General features: G+C 39.6%; 1 protein-coding gene across 5 annotated transcripts in view; it reads left to right on the top strand.

Annotated features, from left to right (window-relative positions):
- The window catches only part of LOC110962927 (unconventional myosin-VI), a 206092-nt gene that overhangs the window by 125661 nt on the left and 63606 nt on the right, over window positions 1-16825 (top strand). For all 5 annotated transcript variants that reach the window (XM_051960537.1, XM_051960540.1, XM_051960539.1 and 2 more), the window contains exons 19-23: window positions 2028-2066; window positions 2362-2455; window positions 10650-10780; window positions 10872-10949; window positions 12621-12750. In XM_051960537.1, the coding sequence (XP_051816497.1) occupies window positions 2028-2066; window positions 2362-2455; window positions 10650-10780; window positions 10872-10949; window positions 12621-12750 (472 nt within the window). The remainder of the gene's footprint in view (window positions 1-2027; window positions 2067-2361; window positions 2456-10649; window positions 10781-10871; window positions 10950-12620; window positions 12751-16825) is intronic.

The raw sequence follows: 16825 nt of genomic DNA, 5'->3' as shown, positions 1-16825 counted from the left end.
CTTATAGACTGCACAACCTCTCCTGGTCTGGTAATGATGGTGTCAGGGCCAGTAAAACGAGACGGTGTACAGCTTGGACTCAGCCGCTGTGGTTACCACATCCGCCAAGCACATCGTTTTGAAATTCGATTGGGTTCTGTGGTTCTGCCAGACATGTTAGCGCACAAACAAGGACACTGCTGTTGCGCTAATAGTTCCATCGACACTGTTTCCGCATCTGCCAACCGTTTGGCCTCACTGTACACTCATCTATCTTCCGTTGGACACCCTAATATATATTTACATACATTTACCTTCACAGATGCTGTCCATGCCCTCAGTCACTCATAAAAGTAAGCTTGAATAATGCTTCACCAACACGACAGGCAGCCAATAATGAGGAGGAGTCCAAGGGTCAAGAAAGCAGGGAAAGTTACAGTCACCTTGTGCCGGAATATTGATGGTTCCTCAGTAATAAAACGACTCAATGAACAAGAAAAAGTGAGGAAAGCACTTTAGTTTGTTATCCTGACTGTAGTTGGAATCAATTTGTTATGTGAAAAGAAATGAGATATTTCAGCATTTTCTGATGGAAAAATGGGAAAATTAGAAATGCCCAGAGGAGAGAGCAACTCAGAGCTGGCTGAGACAAACAATTTAAGTGAAAGCTTTGTGGTTACTGTTTAGCCATTTAACAAATTTGTTGACAATGCAACTTTGTAGTGTTTTTTTTTTTAACCAGAAAATCAGCTCTAATTCTAAGTGAGTCACAATAAATGTAAAGAAGTAACTCGTCTCAAACTGTGCCACCCGCAGAAGAGGATTCCTGCTAATACATATCAAACTGAAAGACTTTTGTTTACCAAAGCTCGATCAGGGACAGATGCTAGTCCAAGCTGGACTAGAGTGCCGACTGCCACTGCAGTTATGTATAATAACATCAGGAGTTTTCAACCTCAAGTTCATCATGTATGTGTTTGACCTCACATCTGTTCTGCAAACAGTCGACTGTTTTAGAGAAATTATTGGTAAAGTTTTAAGTCCTTGTGAAGTAAGTGCACACCAAATAATCATAGCGGGTTTGAATTTTCGGATACTGTGATTTAATTGGCAATTACAAATTGAAAAAAATTGTGAAAAAAATGTACCTTGGGGTGTGTCATTCTTTCTTGTAGCTCTGTTTACTGAGACAGCTCATGCAATTTCATGTTTTAATTCTCACCGTTCCTGGCTTTGTGCACCTTGACAATGAAATCACAACTGGGCATGATAGAGTTTTATTAAACCTCACAGGGACAAAATTTGGTTCCAAGAAAGTGAAATCAGACTTTTGAAAACTGAAAATTGTTCTGTCTGATAAAAAAAAATATATTCATTGTGATTGATTTGGTTATAAAACTTTTAGCAACAACAGTTTCCTTACAAATTCAAAATTTTCTGGATGTTCAGTCCAAATTTCAACCAAATCCAGTGAAAAAGAAGAGATTACTGAAGCTCAGAGGGAATCTAAACTGAAGCAATTTAGCTCTGAAGGCTAAACTTTAAACATTCATAACTAAAGAAGCAATTACAGATTTAGGAATTTGCACAGTTACATTAACTGTATTGAAGTTTTTCTTCAAGGTAATTCATGACAAGAATTGGGTTTATGGCTGCTGTAGGTCAGCAAACCCATTGGCACCATTAGGTTAGCTGAATACTTAGAGAGAGCCTTTCCTTGGGGGTAAAGTTTAGGGTTATTCCCCCCATTACTTCAAGTGTAATGAACTTGATATTTGGTATGTGTGCATATATTATTTGAAAGAATATCATAGTAAATATAGTCTAGTAGTAAACATATGATGTTAAAGCCAAAATTTTTGGGTTTGTATGCGTGTTACTTCATCATGCACAGCACGTACCGTCTTGTAGGATGTTGGGCATTCACCACTAATTGTATTTCTTTGGCTCAACTCTTTCAAGTTTCTCAACTTCGATCTGTATTTTCTGATTGCTTTGATTGTATAATACAAATAGTAATGGCTCTTCCTTTGTGTTTCTCTCTGCAGACCCAGCTGAATATTCTCTTGGACAAGCTACGCAGCACGGTCAGTGTTAGTTCTTTTTCTGTTCCACAGTGATGACTTTTTATTACAAACCCCAGAGCTGCTGTAAAGCTCAGACTTCCTGTGATGCAGCTCGTTATATCTCCTGAGAGACAAACGCATACCGTTCCTGTCTCACCTGTGAGGCGCAATGCATCCTGTCCTGAGTCTGACGTGATGGATGCCTTGAAAGTCTGATGCAGGTTGTGGTTCCTGCTATTAGTGTAATCACTTCTGTTTCCGTTTGTGTCTCTGCTTCCTTTTCTTTCTCCACTCTGTCCCTCCTTCACTCCTCCAGGGCTCCAGTTTTATTCGCTGCATTAAGCCCAACCTGAAGATGGTCAGCCACCACTTTGAAGGAGCTCAGATTCTCTCCCAGCTGCAGTGCTCAGGTCTGTGATTTCAGAAGACTGGTTTATTTAACGCTAGTCAAGATATTTATGGTCAGCTTGGGAGAAGATATATTTGATATCTTTTTTCGTCTGAACCTCTTAAAGATCCAGTCCTGACAGCACTTTACACCTGTTGTTCCACTAACTTAATATAATGTGTCACTGAGAGATTAATTTACATGCCCTTTGAAAACAGACATTTTAGGATCAATTAATGGCACAAGCATCTTTCGGTGCCTTAAAAATGTGAATTAAATTAACATTCTGTGGTTTAAATAATTAGTCCAAAGTTGTAAAACCATCTCAGTGAAATTCATTAAATTAAAGATCTTAGATTCAGTCACAGTAACAAACATCAGACACAGATTTGGTCTCCAACGCTGGCGTAACGGTGGAGGGAGAAGCCGTACTTTGACCATGTTGCTGTGTCCTCGGTATGTGGAGATGCTGCTGTTGTGATGGAGCAAAAAAAACCAAACATCTGGTTCAGAACTTCTCTGAGGAAGTTAGAGCGCGATAGCATATCCTTTCTTCGGAAATTTTCAAAGTTGCGTAGCAAAAGGGATTAAACCACCTGCACCCAGCCAGTTCCAAAATCACACAAAGTGACCACATGTATCAGTAATGGGCAGCTGAACTGATAGTTGAAGTTATCACAGTTAAATCGAAATTTTTTTGTTTTGTTTTTTTTCATTTTTTTCTGACTCAACAGTGTAAAGTTAACTAAAGTTGTGTCGTACGGCAGTTTTGGCATTTCAGGAGCAGAGCCATAACCTGTAAATGTCACTTCACTCCTGTGCTAGTAGTAATTACATCATCTGATACAGTTTGTGCCTGAGTGAGCATTTACAAACCAATATTACAGTATCATCTATCTGAAACAGCAGTTAGTAAGGCAGCACTAATTGTCCCCTATAGAAAACAAGTCCATCTTTATTTTCTGTCCTCACATTTTAGCTGAAATGTTCACGACTACACAAAATTAACACAAAATTACAATTATTAACTGTATTTTTTGCAACAATTTGCAGATTTTCTTTTATTTGTTGAATAACCGTAACTAGTAAAATTAAAGAGCAAAAATATTAATATACTGGTATGCTATACAAAAAAGAACAGACCAGAACTGCGAATAGCACTCCACATGAACAATCTGTATTTTTACAGATAGTAATTTGTTCTTTTTCAATCACTGACTGAACAATTACACTTTTTTTGTATTAATATCAGCAAAATATCACTATGTTACTGATGTTTATAGATATTATAGAGAAAATGAAAAAAGGTTAAGGACGGAAAAAGTGCTAAATAATTTTTAGCTGTTTGTTGATTTGATCGAAGATCCATATTTTAATACCTAGTAAAATCTAATTAAAATTTTAAGTGAATAATAGCGTTATTTTCAAATGGACCTCCAGAAATCTAATTGTAGTCTATGGGAACCATAACTTTTTGGAGCCAGCACCTAGTGGGGTTCAGTGGTACTGCACTTAAGGCACTCTGCATTGGTTTCACTTTGCAGAGCAGGTTGCTACTAGCCTAGCCGCGCTAGACCCATGCCCTGAAGACGCAAGGGTCTAGGCACGCTCGACAGGGAGGAAGGCGGGCTAAAAAGTTGTCTATCAAATCACTCTGCAGCAATTGGGTAGGTATACAACCAATCAGCGCAATGAATAGGCTCCTAGAGCGCCGGAAATCAGAGGATGCGGTAGTTCGGTGAAGCCTTATCTATACAGTCAATGGGTGAAGCTCAAGTATATTACAGACATGTTAACAGAAAGATTATTCAGAGTCGGTGCTAATGGAGCTCAACGACTGTTGTCGACCCTGGCAGAGAATTAAATTCGTTGCCGTGGGTTGTCTAGCGCGGCTAGGCTAGGTTGCTACATCAATCTTTTATATACGATCTGTGACTTCTGCTAGCCTTCCCTCCTCATCTCTTATGATCTTTCCCCTCAGTGCATTAAACACATCTTCCATTGCTACATCCTGTTCTTCCTGTTTTTCCACACAGACAGAAAAGATAAACTGTAAATACATGCAAAATGCCAGTAAACCTCTTTAACAAACAGGAAAATGTGGAATCAAGGACAAACAGAGATGGAGTGCATCAGCAGTGACTCACCATCCAAAACATTTACAACGAACAAGCACGACTTGTTTCTAAAATGCACCTGCAGGAAAATACCAAGGGTGTGCTGCAGTGGTTTTAGGAAGTATGTGTTTGTATCATTAAAAATGTAGAACACAGGCAGAAAAATACCTCAAATTCAAAATATATTAAAAAAAACTGACAAAGTAATTTAAGTTGAAGGTTCACTTTTTTATTCATTTGTTCCTCCTGTATCCTGCAGTCTTGATCTGCCCCTTGGGTTGACTGAGGTAGCAGAGAACAGTAGATGATTAAATGTGGATTATTCATATGAGCTTTGAGGACAGGGATGATGCACCATCCAAACGTACAAGCAGAGGAGCCTTTCATTTGTATTGGCAGTTATGAGCCTAGAAATCCCATCACTAATAAAGTGAACAACAATATGCCGGCAATCCAACATTCATTAAAGGCACTGAAGTGTGACAACTACAGAAATACGGCTACCCCGTATTGGAGAATAAACAAATTTGTATCAATCCATTCACCATTCCAACAAAGGTAGAGGTGTAGCAGTGCATATATCCACCTCTGCAGGAGATTTATACTGACTTTAAGACAGCTACAGATATGCATCAGTAGGCATCCTGCAGAGTACAGCTGGAGTCAATAATCCTCCAGTCTTTCAGGCGCTCTTTGGTGTTTTCTACTGAGATTTCTGTTCCCTGACTTTAGCTTTTAAAGCAGAGCCTCCTCTCAGTCTGTAAAACGGCATCAAATCCAGGGAGAAGTGCTGCCTTAAGGGCAAACTCAGGGATGAAATTGCTCTTTTGTTGCTATTCCGTAACCCTCACGCCTCAGAGGTCATACAAATACAGATATGACGCAAAAACATCAGTGAACAAACTCTGTCCAAAAATTAATGAAATAAATAAAATGCCTGGAAAGGTTTAAAGTGATGATTGCTGTGAACTAGAGGAGCACAAAACTCCAGGAGGAGACCACGCAGTGGATGTAACTTTAGATAAAATTCAGTGTCGATAAATGGTGGAGGAAGAATTCAGGTTTTTACACCACTGCACCACTGCAAAGGGACATGTAAAATTTAAACCTTGATTTAAGGGAAACATTTTTCATTTAAAGACTTTTTTTAAAAAAAAGTCATAATTAATGATTTCACAATGTATTCTGCGGTAATATATTTAATATTTCACATAAAAAGTTTCACATAAAACATTTTTCATTGTAATAAAGGTCTAAAAGGAACTTTTACATTTGGTAAAATGATTAACTGCAAAGTTGATATAAATAACACTGAACATTTTCCATCTGCAGCTGATAATTAAATCTTAACTCGACAACATGTTTGTTAACTTACTGCCAGTGTCCAATGCCTTCTTTCTGTATATGCTCTGTCTGTACACATATGACACTGGTTTCTTAAACCTTTCCCTTTGCCCAATGCAAAAACTCAGTGAGAGATGCTTCCTTCCTCCCTCCCTCAGGTTTAGAGGAGAAGAAATTATGAGCTCAGGTTTAATATCCTCAGAGATTTTTGCTTTCATCCACACAAACTCGATGCTCAGATACTGCACCCAGCCGAGCTCTTTATCAGTTTTATTGGACTGAGAATCGAAGCGCTGATAGTTTGGAATAGACGTGGGAGACCTCTGTGTACCAACGTGACACAGTCAGGCCCAAAATGGGATGTTCAGCAACACCAGAAACAACTTTCCCACTGTGGTTTGAAACACAGAAAACGAGACGTAGATTTAATCTTACCTGAGATGGGGCAGGATTCTCTGACCTGAGCAGCCTGGAGCTCGTTTCTGTGAGCAGAACGTACAGACAGGCTTAGAGAGCTTAAGTAAATCAGAGACATATTGAAGCTGTGTAATACCTCGTAAGTTAGGAGCAGGATTTAATAACCATGAGTGATTTTACAAGAAACCAGTGGAGGAAGACTAATACTAGGATAAAATGTTCAGGAACTCCAGTTCACATGACTACTTGGCTAGAACAAGTTGAATCTTTCTCGCAGTGAAGTAACAGGTTTTTTTTCCGCCACACATTCATGGATCAGTTGTTAATGCAGACTCCCCAAAAGGGCTCTGAGGTGAAAATCCATACTTCGGAAAATTGCCTTGATGTAACTGTGAAGGGTTAGGTCTTAATTAAATATGATATCAAGATTTTTTTTTTTCTACACCATTTCCTTTGGGAAACTGTGCGACAATTACAAATGGCAGCCTGATATGAGTTACATGCAGCTCAAGGCCGACGCTCTACAAGTTTCTGCTTTATCTGAATACACGAGAGGGAAATTTTGTTATCAAGGGGCAGAAGGCAGAGAAAGTCCTTGAGTGGAATGAAGCGCTTTATACCTTTCTGCTCGACACAAGTGGTACCTCATTAATAGGACATGCATGTCTTTACATGCTCTCATGTTGATGCTGTGCTCATGTTAGAATAGACTTTCTGCAAGGGAGCAGAAGAGACACCCAGGAGGATAAAAACAGCCGGTTAGGGGGTCTTAGGGGGATGTTTTGGTCTCTGGCACATCTTAATGCCACTATTCCATCGCATGCTCTGACCTTAATTAGTGCGTATTTGAATGAGTTGGCTGCCAGATTGTCAGCATGTAGCACATTATTGTAAAGGATATTAAGGCTTCTTGTGCACTTTAATCCACACAATCTATACATAGCTGTTGATATTTAAAACCACTTCTGCTCCTGACTAATCAGACTTTTTGCAATTAACACATCAGTGCGATTGTGTCAGTATTTATTGGGATCTTCACTGTAAGGTTTATGCAGACATCATGTATAATGTACAGTATTATTTTACTAGAAACATACATATAATCTTACTCAATGAAGATAAATACATTTTGTGTTTAATGTCGTGTCTTATCTAGTATATGTCATGGTCATACGTTAAGCAGTTTTTAAAATGAACCGTTTTGCAAGAAAGCCTGGGATCTTTCTGCATGGAGTTTGCATGTTCTCCCAGTGCATGTGTGCGTTTCTTCTGGGTACTGCGGTTTCCTCCCACAGTCCAAAAACATGCTGAGGAGGGTAATTGATTATTCTGAATTTGCCCGTAAGTGTAAGTGCGAGTGTGATTGTATGTCCTGTTTTAAGTTACTGTAGTGTTTTTAAGCCATTTTCTTGTTTTACTGTGAAGCACTTTGGTCACCATTTGGGCTGTTGCAAAGGGCTATAAAAATAAACTTTGATTGATTGATTGAAGAATAACTTCATTAACAAAACAGCCAAAATCCCTTCACTTAAATCACGTGAATCCACTGAATCAACTCTACCTCTGGGCATCTTTTATTGTAAGAAGCGCTGTGTAAATGAAGATCATTCATTGGTTTAATTCCTTCATTTTTGAAGCCCATAAAAGTCTGCGTCGCAAATCTGGAAAATGCTGCTCCTTCAGTTGACTTTTAAATGCTTACTGCGCAATCATCAAGTTGCTGCTGCTGATGTTTTCAAAGAATCTTTCTAATGCAGTTATTTTGCTCATATTTGGCAAACAAGAAATACAACTCTATGCGCTCTAGTCGACTGGAGACAACAGAGTAAAGAAATTGTGAACTTTCAATTTCAGAGTGCAGTGGTTAGCGGTGTATCCGGATGTGTCGACACATGGAAGCTCCTTATGCGCTGTGATTTTATTTGTTATCCAATCTTGCGAGGCTGAGTGTGCTTTATATTGTGGAGGGGATGGAGGAAATATCACTGGGAAGAGGTCATAAGCTCTGAAGCAACTTAAGGACAGTTAGAAACCCAGCTGCGAGGATGAATGACCGGCAATTAGCAGCATGTGTCCGCTATGAAAGAGGTTTGAAAATGAGCCCTTTGATTTGAGGTTTCAAAGCAGAATGAGGCGACTAACAATGCTTCAAAGATGGCCAATCATCTGTGTTTACAGGGGGTCTGAATAAACAAATTAATGTAATGTGTCAGGCAGAACAGCATGGAAAGTCCTGACAGCATAAACACAGTCAGAACAGACAAAAAGGGTCACAAAGTTGTGCAAGAAAGGCGGAAAAATTATGCTAATTGGCATGCAGCCTACTATGACTCAGCTATTCAGCTGTGCTTTGCTGCTTTGATTTGCTTCTTCCAAAGTCAGTCTTTTTTACAAAGTGCATCGCTGGATATGTAGTGTTTAGCGTCAGCATGAGCTTACATCCTGTTTTTGGTTTTTTTTGTATGTGTCTTTTGGCTCGGATGTTGCTGAATTTTACCTGCCTTCATGTACTGATGTTTAAGGAATCTGTCCTGTTGTCCTTTAAACCGTGTAAACCTCAAAGTCGTGTTCTGTTTGTCACGTTTTTACTCACTGTGGTCTCATTTTTCACTGGAGTATAAAGTCCCGCTCCTCTGTGGAAACGGTACAACCATGACTAGAAGGAGAGAGAACTTAAGTGTCTGCTACATAGTTATGATGCCATAAATTAAATTAAATTATATGAACAATTGCAACTTTTTTCAAATGCCCACAGATGTTTCCAGTGACGACTCTACATACTATTGATATTTTATTACTTACATTCTTAATTTGCTTACATACTTGTCTCCTCTCTGCTCTGAGTAAACACAGCCTGCAGTTCAGCCAAAAAGTTCCTTAAGTTTTGTCACATTTGAGGCTTAGATTTAATTTTTTCCGGCTTAACTGAGACTTCCACACACGTTCAAGGATCACTGGAAAGTTGAAAAGTTGACTTTTTTTTTTCCTTTTTTTGTTACAGTTTGTGGTTCTGATAAATGGTGCGATTTTGGCTCTTTTTTTTTTTTTTTTAATGGTATGCCTTTCAAACCTGCTGGCATGTTTTGGTGTCCAAAAATAAATGCCTATGTTAGACTGAGAATTGTTGTTGGCTGTTTGGACAAACGCTTTGACATTTCAGACTGAAATATCTAAAGAAGCACCGGATGCTCTGTGTGAAATATCTACACAGCTATTCATTTCAGACATCCACATTCCCAGAAATGAGGCTGTAAAGTCTATGGTTATCTCTTTTCTTCCAGTGCCACCGACAGATCAGACTTTGCAGTTATTCAGTGAAATCCTCTCATAAATGTTTTGGCACAGACTTTGGTACAAACATTCATGGATCCCAGATCCCCATTGACTTTTGTGTTGCTCTTACTTTTCCAGTAGCATCACAATGAGGTTGACATTTTTAAAACACACTCACTCTGGTATATTTTATATGTTCATTCTTTCCTTTGAATAATTACAAACATTTTTGTGATTGTCTTACTTTGAAGCTAGTAAAAATTTTAATTACTCCGCCTTTCCTTTAGGAGCATACATTTACCATTCTCATGAACCTCACCTGTGCCTTGTTGTGCTATAAATGGGCTCGGATAGGCTCCAGAGTTACACCATGAACAGATTTCATCACAGGGCTAACACAAAGACACTCACATTAACACTAACAGCACATTTACAATCACCACTTAACCTTATATATACATGTCTGTGGACTATGGGAGGAAACTACTGCAGCTGTATACAAGGGAGAACGTGCAAACTCCATCCAGAAAGACCACACTGACCCACTAATCAAACATGTTGCCTATAAATTGCCGACAATGGACAAAATTTGAAATTGAATTGGAATGCAAGAATTTAAATTTGACATTTGATGCCATTTCTCAATATTTTAGCATTTGATAACTGCCGAAAGTCTGATTTCCAGTCCAAGACACAAAAGAACAATACTGTAAACACCCAAAAACAACAACAACCAAACCGAATCCAAAACCTAAATCAAATCTGAGAATGAGTATCTGTACATCTCATATCTTACTGTTTTCTGTTTACATCAAACCTTATACTTTCGTACCTCTCCAGAACACATTTACTTTCACACATTCTCATACTTTTCAAGCAATCTTTGGCTTTTAAATTGAAAAGTTGTTCTTAATTCATAATATGCCATTTTACTCTTGAACAGTTCTTGTATGTTATCAGGGAGTAAGTTGTAGCTGTTGGCCTGATTATCTTGTGACTAAACTAAGTCCAGTGGTGGACTTCAAGCTGCCTATTGACTTCCTGTCTCTGTGGCTCTTTCTGCAGGTATGGTGTCCGTGCTGGACTTGATGCAGGGTGGCTTCCCCTCCAGAGCTCCCTTCCACGAGCTCTACAACATGTACCAGAAGTACATGCCTCCCAAACTCACCCGCCTCGACCCTCGCCTCTTCTGCAAGGTCAGTCCTCTCAGCCTCAGCTGCGGCCCCACGCTCTTATCATTTTAATGGAGCCATCTTTCCACGCTTAGCCTGTGCGTTTGTGTTACAGGCTTTGTTCAAAGCCCTGGGACTGAATGAGAATGACTACAAGTTCGGCCTGACCAGAGTGTTTTTCCGGCCGGGGAAGGTGAGACTTTTTGAAAGCCTGCCCTATTCCCCCTTCGCACTGGCTAATATAGGTATTGTTCCCCTAAAGAAAGACGATACATTCAGAGGGAATGCGCATTAGTCATTGTGGCTGCCGAGGTGAGGTGAGATGAGATTTTTCAACGAACCGGAGCCAACAGATGGGGTTTTTTATTTCTCCACCAGATGAATAATTCATCACATTTGGTTTCGACATGCGGTTTCCAAGAGGGACTTCATGGAAGTTCATGTGTTTGTTTCAGAGGACCTCGGTACACACTGTGCAGGACAAACTGTTACTCTGACAGCATAGACTTACCTCAGAGGAATAAATAAATACTTGAGTCCTCTGTTAGCTGCACTCATTAGTCTTTTCGCTACAGGATCAGAAGGCAACAGTGCCCTCCAATGTAGACACAATACCACTTGTAAATAATTGTTTTCACCTGCAAGGAGTCACAAATGGTAGGAATTTCCAAGTTTACAAAATGTTAGGTGGCATAAAGTAAGTTTTAGGCTTTAGCTATTGTGTCAACCCTGGGTTTTGGTGTGTTTACTGAGGCCAGACCACAGTCCTAGAAATCTTTTTCAGACTGTTAGAGGCTTTAATGTGATGGTGCGAGGCTTCAGACCCTTGAAACACGAGAGCCCGACGCACTTCAGTGTTGTTAGAAATCAGGCAACGAGGAGACACAGACGCAGAGAAAATAACAGTGAATTCAGCAGTTTCTTTCATTAGTAAGGCAGCAGCAGTCGATTCTCAAGGTCTGGAAATCAGAGGACACAACCACAACACAACAACAAATGTTAGGTGCAGTGTCACGGAGCAGCTCTCAGCAGACTTTCAAATCAGGAGCACTAAGTGTTAGAAAGCTTTCGGCAGCGTGCTGTGACCCTTGGCTTTGTTACAAGAGAATAAGAAGCCTTTATTTGTCACAAACACATTACAGCACCGTGAAATTCTCTTTTCTCATGTTCTAGTGGGGGTCAAAGCGCAGGGGCAGCCATGATAAGGTGTCCCTGGAGCAAATATTGTTAAGGGTCTTTCTCGGTGGAACTCAAACCTTTCTCTGGGTCTAAGCCTCAACCATCGAGTTTACGCTGTCCCATTCAGACAGACATAAATGATTAAAAGAAAACAATTTCAGTGCAGCTTAAATAAATACACATCTCTGCTTCTGGCCTTTATTTGCTTTGACAGCAGTGGAATCTAAAACATCACATTTTTAAAAACCTGCTGTTATGACTTGGTGCTGCGATGATATATGTCATTGGAAAATGAAAATATGTAGCTGTCACAGATTTTGCTCAACCAATTTATCTTCCTCTGATATATCCAGCTGCCTGTTACATAACAGTGAGGGGCATGGCTTTATGACAATATAGGTGTTTTTTCTGTTTGTATCAAGTAGAAAATATAATTCAGCAGTGCTTGAAATGCACATAACTATATGAAAATGTGTAGAAAGTCAACAAAATGTAAATCTATTCTGTATTTTATCATCCAATGTAGGTTTTCACGAAAAGAAAATAGGAACAAAATCTGTTAGATTTTAGTCACAAACACATGTGGAATGCTGCCCGCTTCATCCTAGAATTCCTCGGAGGTGAAAATAAATTTCACTTCTGGTGTTCAGTCACAGCTCTGACTCTGTCTCTTTGCCGTGTCCAGTTTGCAGAGTTTGACCAGATCATGAAGTCGGATCCAGACCACCTGGCGGAGCTGGTGAAGAAGGTCAACAAGTGGCTCATCCACAGCCGCTGGAAGAAGGTCCAGTGGTGCGCTCTGTCTGTCATCAAACGTAAGCGGCATCTGTTCTCATCAGACCAGAGATTTAGAAAGCAAACACCCTCAGGGCATCGATTGGACTCGGGAGAAAAGTGATGGAATGTGTGAATCCGTAGCTGTCAGTAGAGATATACAGCATCACCAGGCAGTGGAAATGTCTGAATCTGAAAAGCCCCAAAAATATACAAACACCCCTGATAATAATAGCTTTCTGTTCTCTCTGAGATATAAAGTCAGTGTAAGTTGATGAATGAGCACATACAGTTGCTTTGTTACCACTGGACCCTTAAAGAGCTGAAATCTCACAGCTCAAGGTCATAGTATTTCCCCAAAGCAAATGGCTTCCTTGATTTATTGAGCTTTTTGAGAAGCACAACTTTTTGCAGGTATTTTACTCTGTTTGTTCACTTTTTATCAGTATCTCGCCAGGCTATCTGCTTTTCATTGTGCAATGCACGACACCCATCCATACAAACGACTGCCAGAAAAAAGTCAGAGGAAGAAATTTTCATAATATAGTCATATGTAGTCAGAGCACCGTGTGTTGAGGCTTTAGACTCGGAACAGTGACCCGGGTTGGATTCACTTTGCTGCATGTCATCCCATTTTTCTTTTCCCTTTTCTGTCTCCCTTCAGCTGTAAAAGGCAAATACGCCTCAAAAATACGTAATGAAATAAAAAAGATTAGACCTTGAGCAGCCAAACTATCAGCAGTGTTGTGTTGTTTGCAGCAATTACTGTGAACACACACAGCATTCATTTAAACCCCGTCCGCCCATTTTTGCCTGAATTTAAAAATCCTCTAATTCATCAGCTTCTTATGTCAAATCACAGGCACGGCTTTGACACCTTTAAATGTATCAGGATTCATTGCCTAATTTATTTATCTGCGTGAAAATGTAGGACACTGAATACACATTTTTAGGCGGATGAAAATTAATGAAAAAGATGCCTGGTGTATAACATTTTTTTCTTTTTACTCTGGTTGTAAATCATCTTTTGGTGGTCAAAGTGAATGTTCAAAGAGTGTTACATGCCTTTTAACGTGCACTTGGTTGTAATAAAATCTACAAGCTGGTTTAGAAGATACTTTTATGAATTTACATGCTTCTAATATGTCGTACTTGTAGCTTATACGTTGTGGGTAATTTAGAGATCTCCCTTTGCACGACATTCATTTTGGTTAATAGGCAACTTGTCTCATGTGTAAACAAGGACCCACACAGCAGGGGCTGCTGAAAAAACATACATAAATGTTATACATACATACATAAATGACATAAACGAGACAAAATTGACAAACATGAGGAACAAAAGACATTGTAATGTTGTGATGGAAATTAGATGGAAATTAGCTTAAAGCTAACTCTGGTACAATGCATCAAATGGAAACATTTATGTTTAATATTGTACATGGTCCCTTTTTAAATAAACTGATCATAATAATAATAACAAAACGCCAAAAAAATAGACAAACGGCACAAGCAAAACAAAAAAATACAAAATGACAACAACAATACACAAAACAACGAATAAAGCAAAACACAAAATGGCAAAAATAAGACAAAAAACACAATCGAGACAAAAAACAAAAACGTGTGACATACGACAAACGACAAAAACAAGGCAAAATATTCCAAAAATGACAAGATGATAAAACAACAATGAGCAGTCTAGTAAAAAAGGGCAAATAATGCATACGAGATGACATTGTATGCTTTAACCATCCCCAAGCAGTTTGAGTGTTTTCTCCCGTCACATTTCTACTCACTATGAGCTCTTTTTTCACTGCATTTTGAAGTCCTGCACCTCTGTAGAAACAGAACCGTAGATGAAAGCAGAGAGAAAACAGACATCTTTTAGGCAGTAAAACAAAGTCACTAAATCTCAAAACATTTCTTTGATCATATATTTTACTTTAAAACAGAGTAAAAGTACTTTAATAAAAATGTGGATTCAAGTGCCTACAGGTGTTACAAATAGCGGAACAAGTGGGAACATTACATACTATGTAGATATTTTACTATTTACGTCTGTAGCTTGGTTCCATATTTGTCACCTTTTTGCTCTGTGTCAGCACAGCCTGCAGTTCATCCCCATTCAGCCAAGAGGTTTCTTTATTTCGTGGCTATTGGTTCTTGTTAAGTCTGACAATGAGACTGATGGCTTGACAGCTACTGAGGAGTGCGCATTATTTTCAGCGAATTTTCAAATCAGACACGCAAAATGAAGCAAATTTGATGAAATATAATGATTTCAAGCTTCGATTTTGTTAAGTTTACAGACTGAACCAGATACACATGATTAGTTCAAGGACCTAGCCATTCTTTCTGCTTCTACAGTTTATGGCTCTGATGAATGGTCTCCTTTTGGGCTAAGAGGCGATATTGCCGTGACAGCTAACAGCGCAAAGACAACACAGACCAGCTAAGAACACCAGAGGGGTGTTAAAAATGACAGCAGGTTGTGTTTTTGACGTCGGCGCATGCACACAAGGGGGCATTGCAGACAGAGGTTAAAGAGGAGTTCAGCATCGGATGATTACTTCGCTATGAAACAAAGGCACTTAAACAGCGCATAGAGGATGAAGTGAGTCTACATACATCCTCAGCCGTTACTCTCTGCTTTTATGCGGGCAGACATGTTGGAAATCCGATCATGCAAACAAGAGATGGATCAGTATGCACAGATGGCTCACAATAATACCCAGAGGCCCTGTGGACGGAGCAGAGCACAGCAGCAAAACAAACCATGGGCGGTATATGTGCGGCAGAGAGGCTGTGCGGCGGAGGCAGACTGCTGGTAATAATGTGGGGTTGTGCTCCTGGAGGAGTGGTATCTGTCTGCTGTCTTGTGTTTATCACTGCGGCGTCTGAGGAGAGTTCGTGTCAGTCACTACAGGCTGCTATCATAACACTTCTCTCTCTGCCTGCCTCGATCTGCTTTCAGCGCTCTCTTATTCTGGTCATTTCTCTCTCTTCTGTTCATTCTATTACTCCTCCGTCTATCCCTTTCTTTCCTTCCTCGTTCTGTCTGCCACTCTTCAATTTGTCAAATGTTGCCAAAGCATATCATCATATCCAATTGAACATAAATTTCCAATCCACAAGGTGTGCGATGTTACAGTAGCAGCACGTATAAAGGCAATAGTTTGACAACATTTGATTTTGAATGCATGTGCTGTAACCAGTCGGTGCCCTCTGCTCAGTAAATGCAAAGTCATTAATTCATCATCCTGTTATTGATGGTAGAAGTTACATATTCTGAGGTCATAACAAGATGAAATGAATTTGGCAGCGAGCAGCGATGTTATCGATCTCTGTCTCTATTTATCTTTCACAGTTCATCTCTCCAGCCCTCCCTCCTTTTTTTTTTTTTTTCCCTCCCTCTAATTTTCTCACTTCAATTCAATTCAAACTTGCCTCACTGGCAAGACAGAAAAGGCATCTATGTTGTCCACGGGCTTGCAAAGGGGTGGAATTGAATCGCAAATAGCAGCACTTGGTGAAGAAATCAAGAATTTCTGCAAACACAACAGATTGTAAACCACGTTAGCGTGCAAGTGCAAATTAAATTGTTGGAATAGAATTCAGAGCATCAAGGGGGATGACAGGACATTTTTTATAATGACAAAATTTGTAAACTCGTTATGAGTTGTGATTATTTTCTTCTGTTTGGAGACAGGAAATAGGGCCTCTACCTGGAGTCAGGCTAGGAATGTCACAGAAGAGCATCAGGCCGACACCCTTTGAGCCTGGTCTGCCTTAGCTTCATATTAAGCCCATTTTCTGTGTTATTACAGTGTAGTTTGTGTCAGTTTCACCAGTTATGAAATCTATCAGTAGCAGGAGCACTGTTTCCTCAATCCAGTGATGATTTTGTCGGGCAATAAGTCAGTTGGCTGCACAGTGGCTTGGTGGTTAGCATTTTCGCCTCACAGCTAGAAGATCCCTGGTTCACGTCCCAGAAAGTGGATGAATGGACAATAAGTCATTTCACAAAGGGAATGTCTTGGAGCACATTCTTCAGCTCAGATGGACTCCATCATTTTATGTCAGGACCACCACAGTGAATACATCATCCTGACA

The sequence above is a fragment of the Acanthochromis polyacanthus genome, chromosome 16, assembly GCF_021347895.1.
Source record: "Acanthochromis polyacanthus isolate Apoly-LR-REF ecotype Palm Island chromosome 16, KAUST_Apoly_ChrSc, whole genome shotgun sequence".
NCBI classification, from domain to species: domain Eukaryota; kingdom Metazoa; phylum Chordata; class Actinopteri; family Pomacentridae; genus Acanthochromis; species Acanthochromis polyacanthus.
Note: the sequence above shows the minus strand (reverse complement) of the source record. Positions and strands in the feature narration are given on the sequence as shown.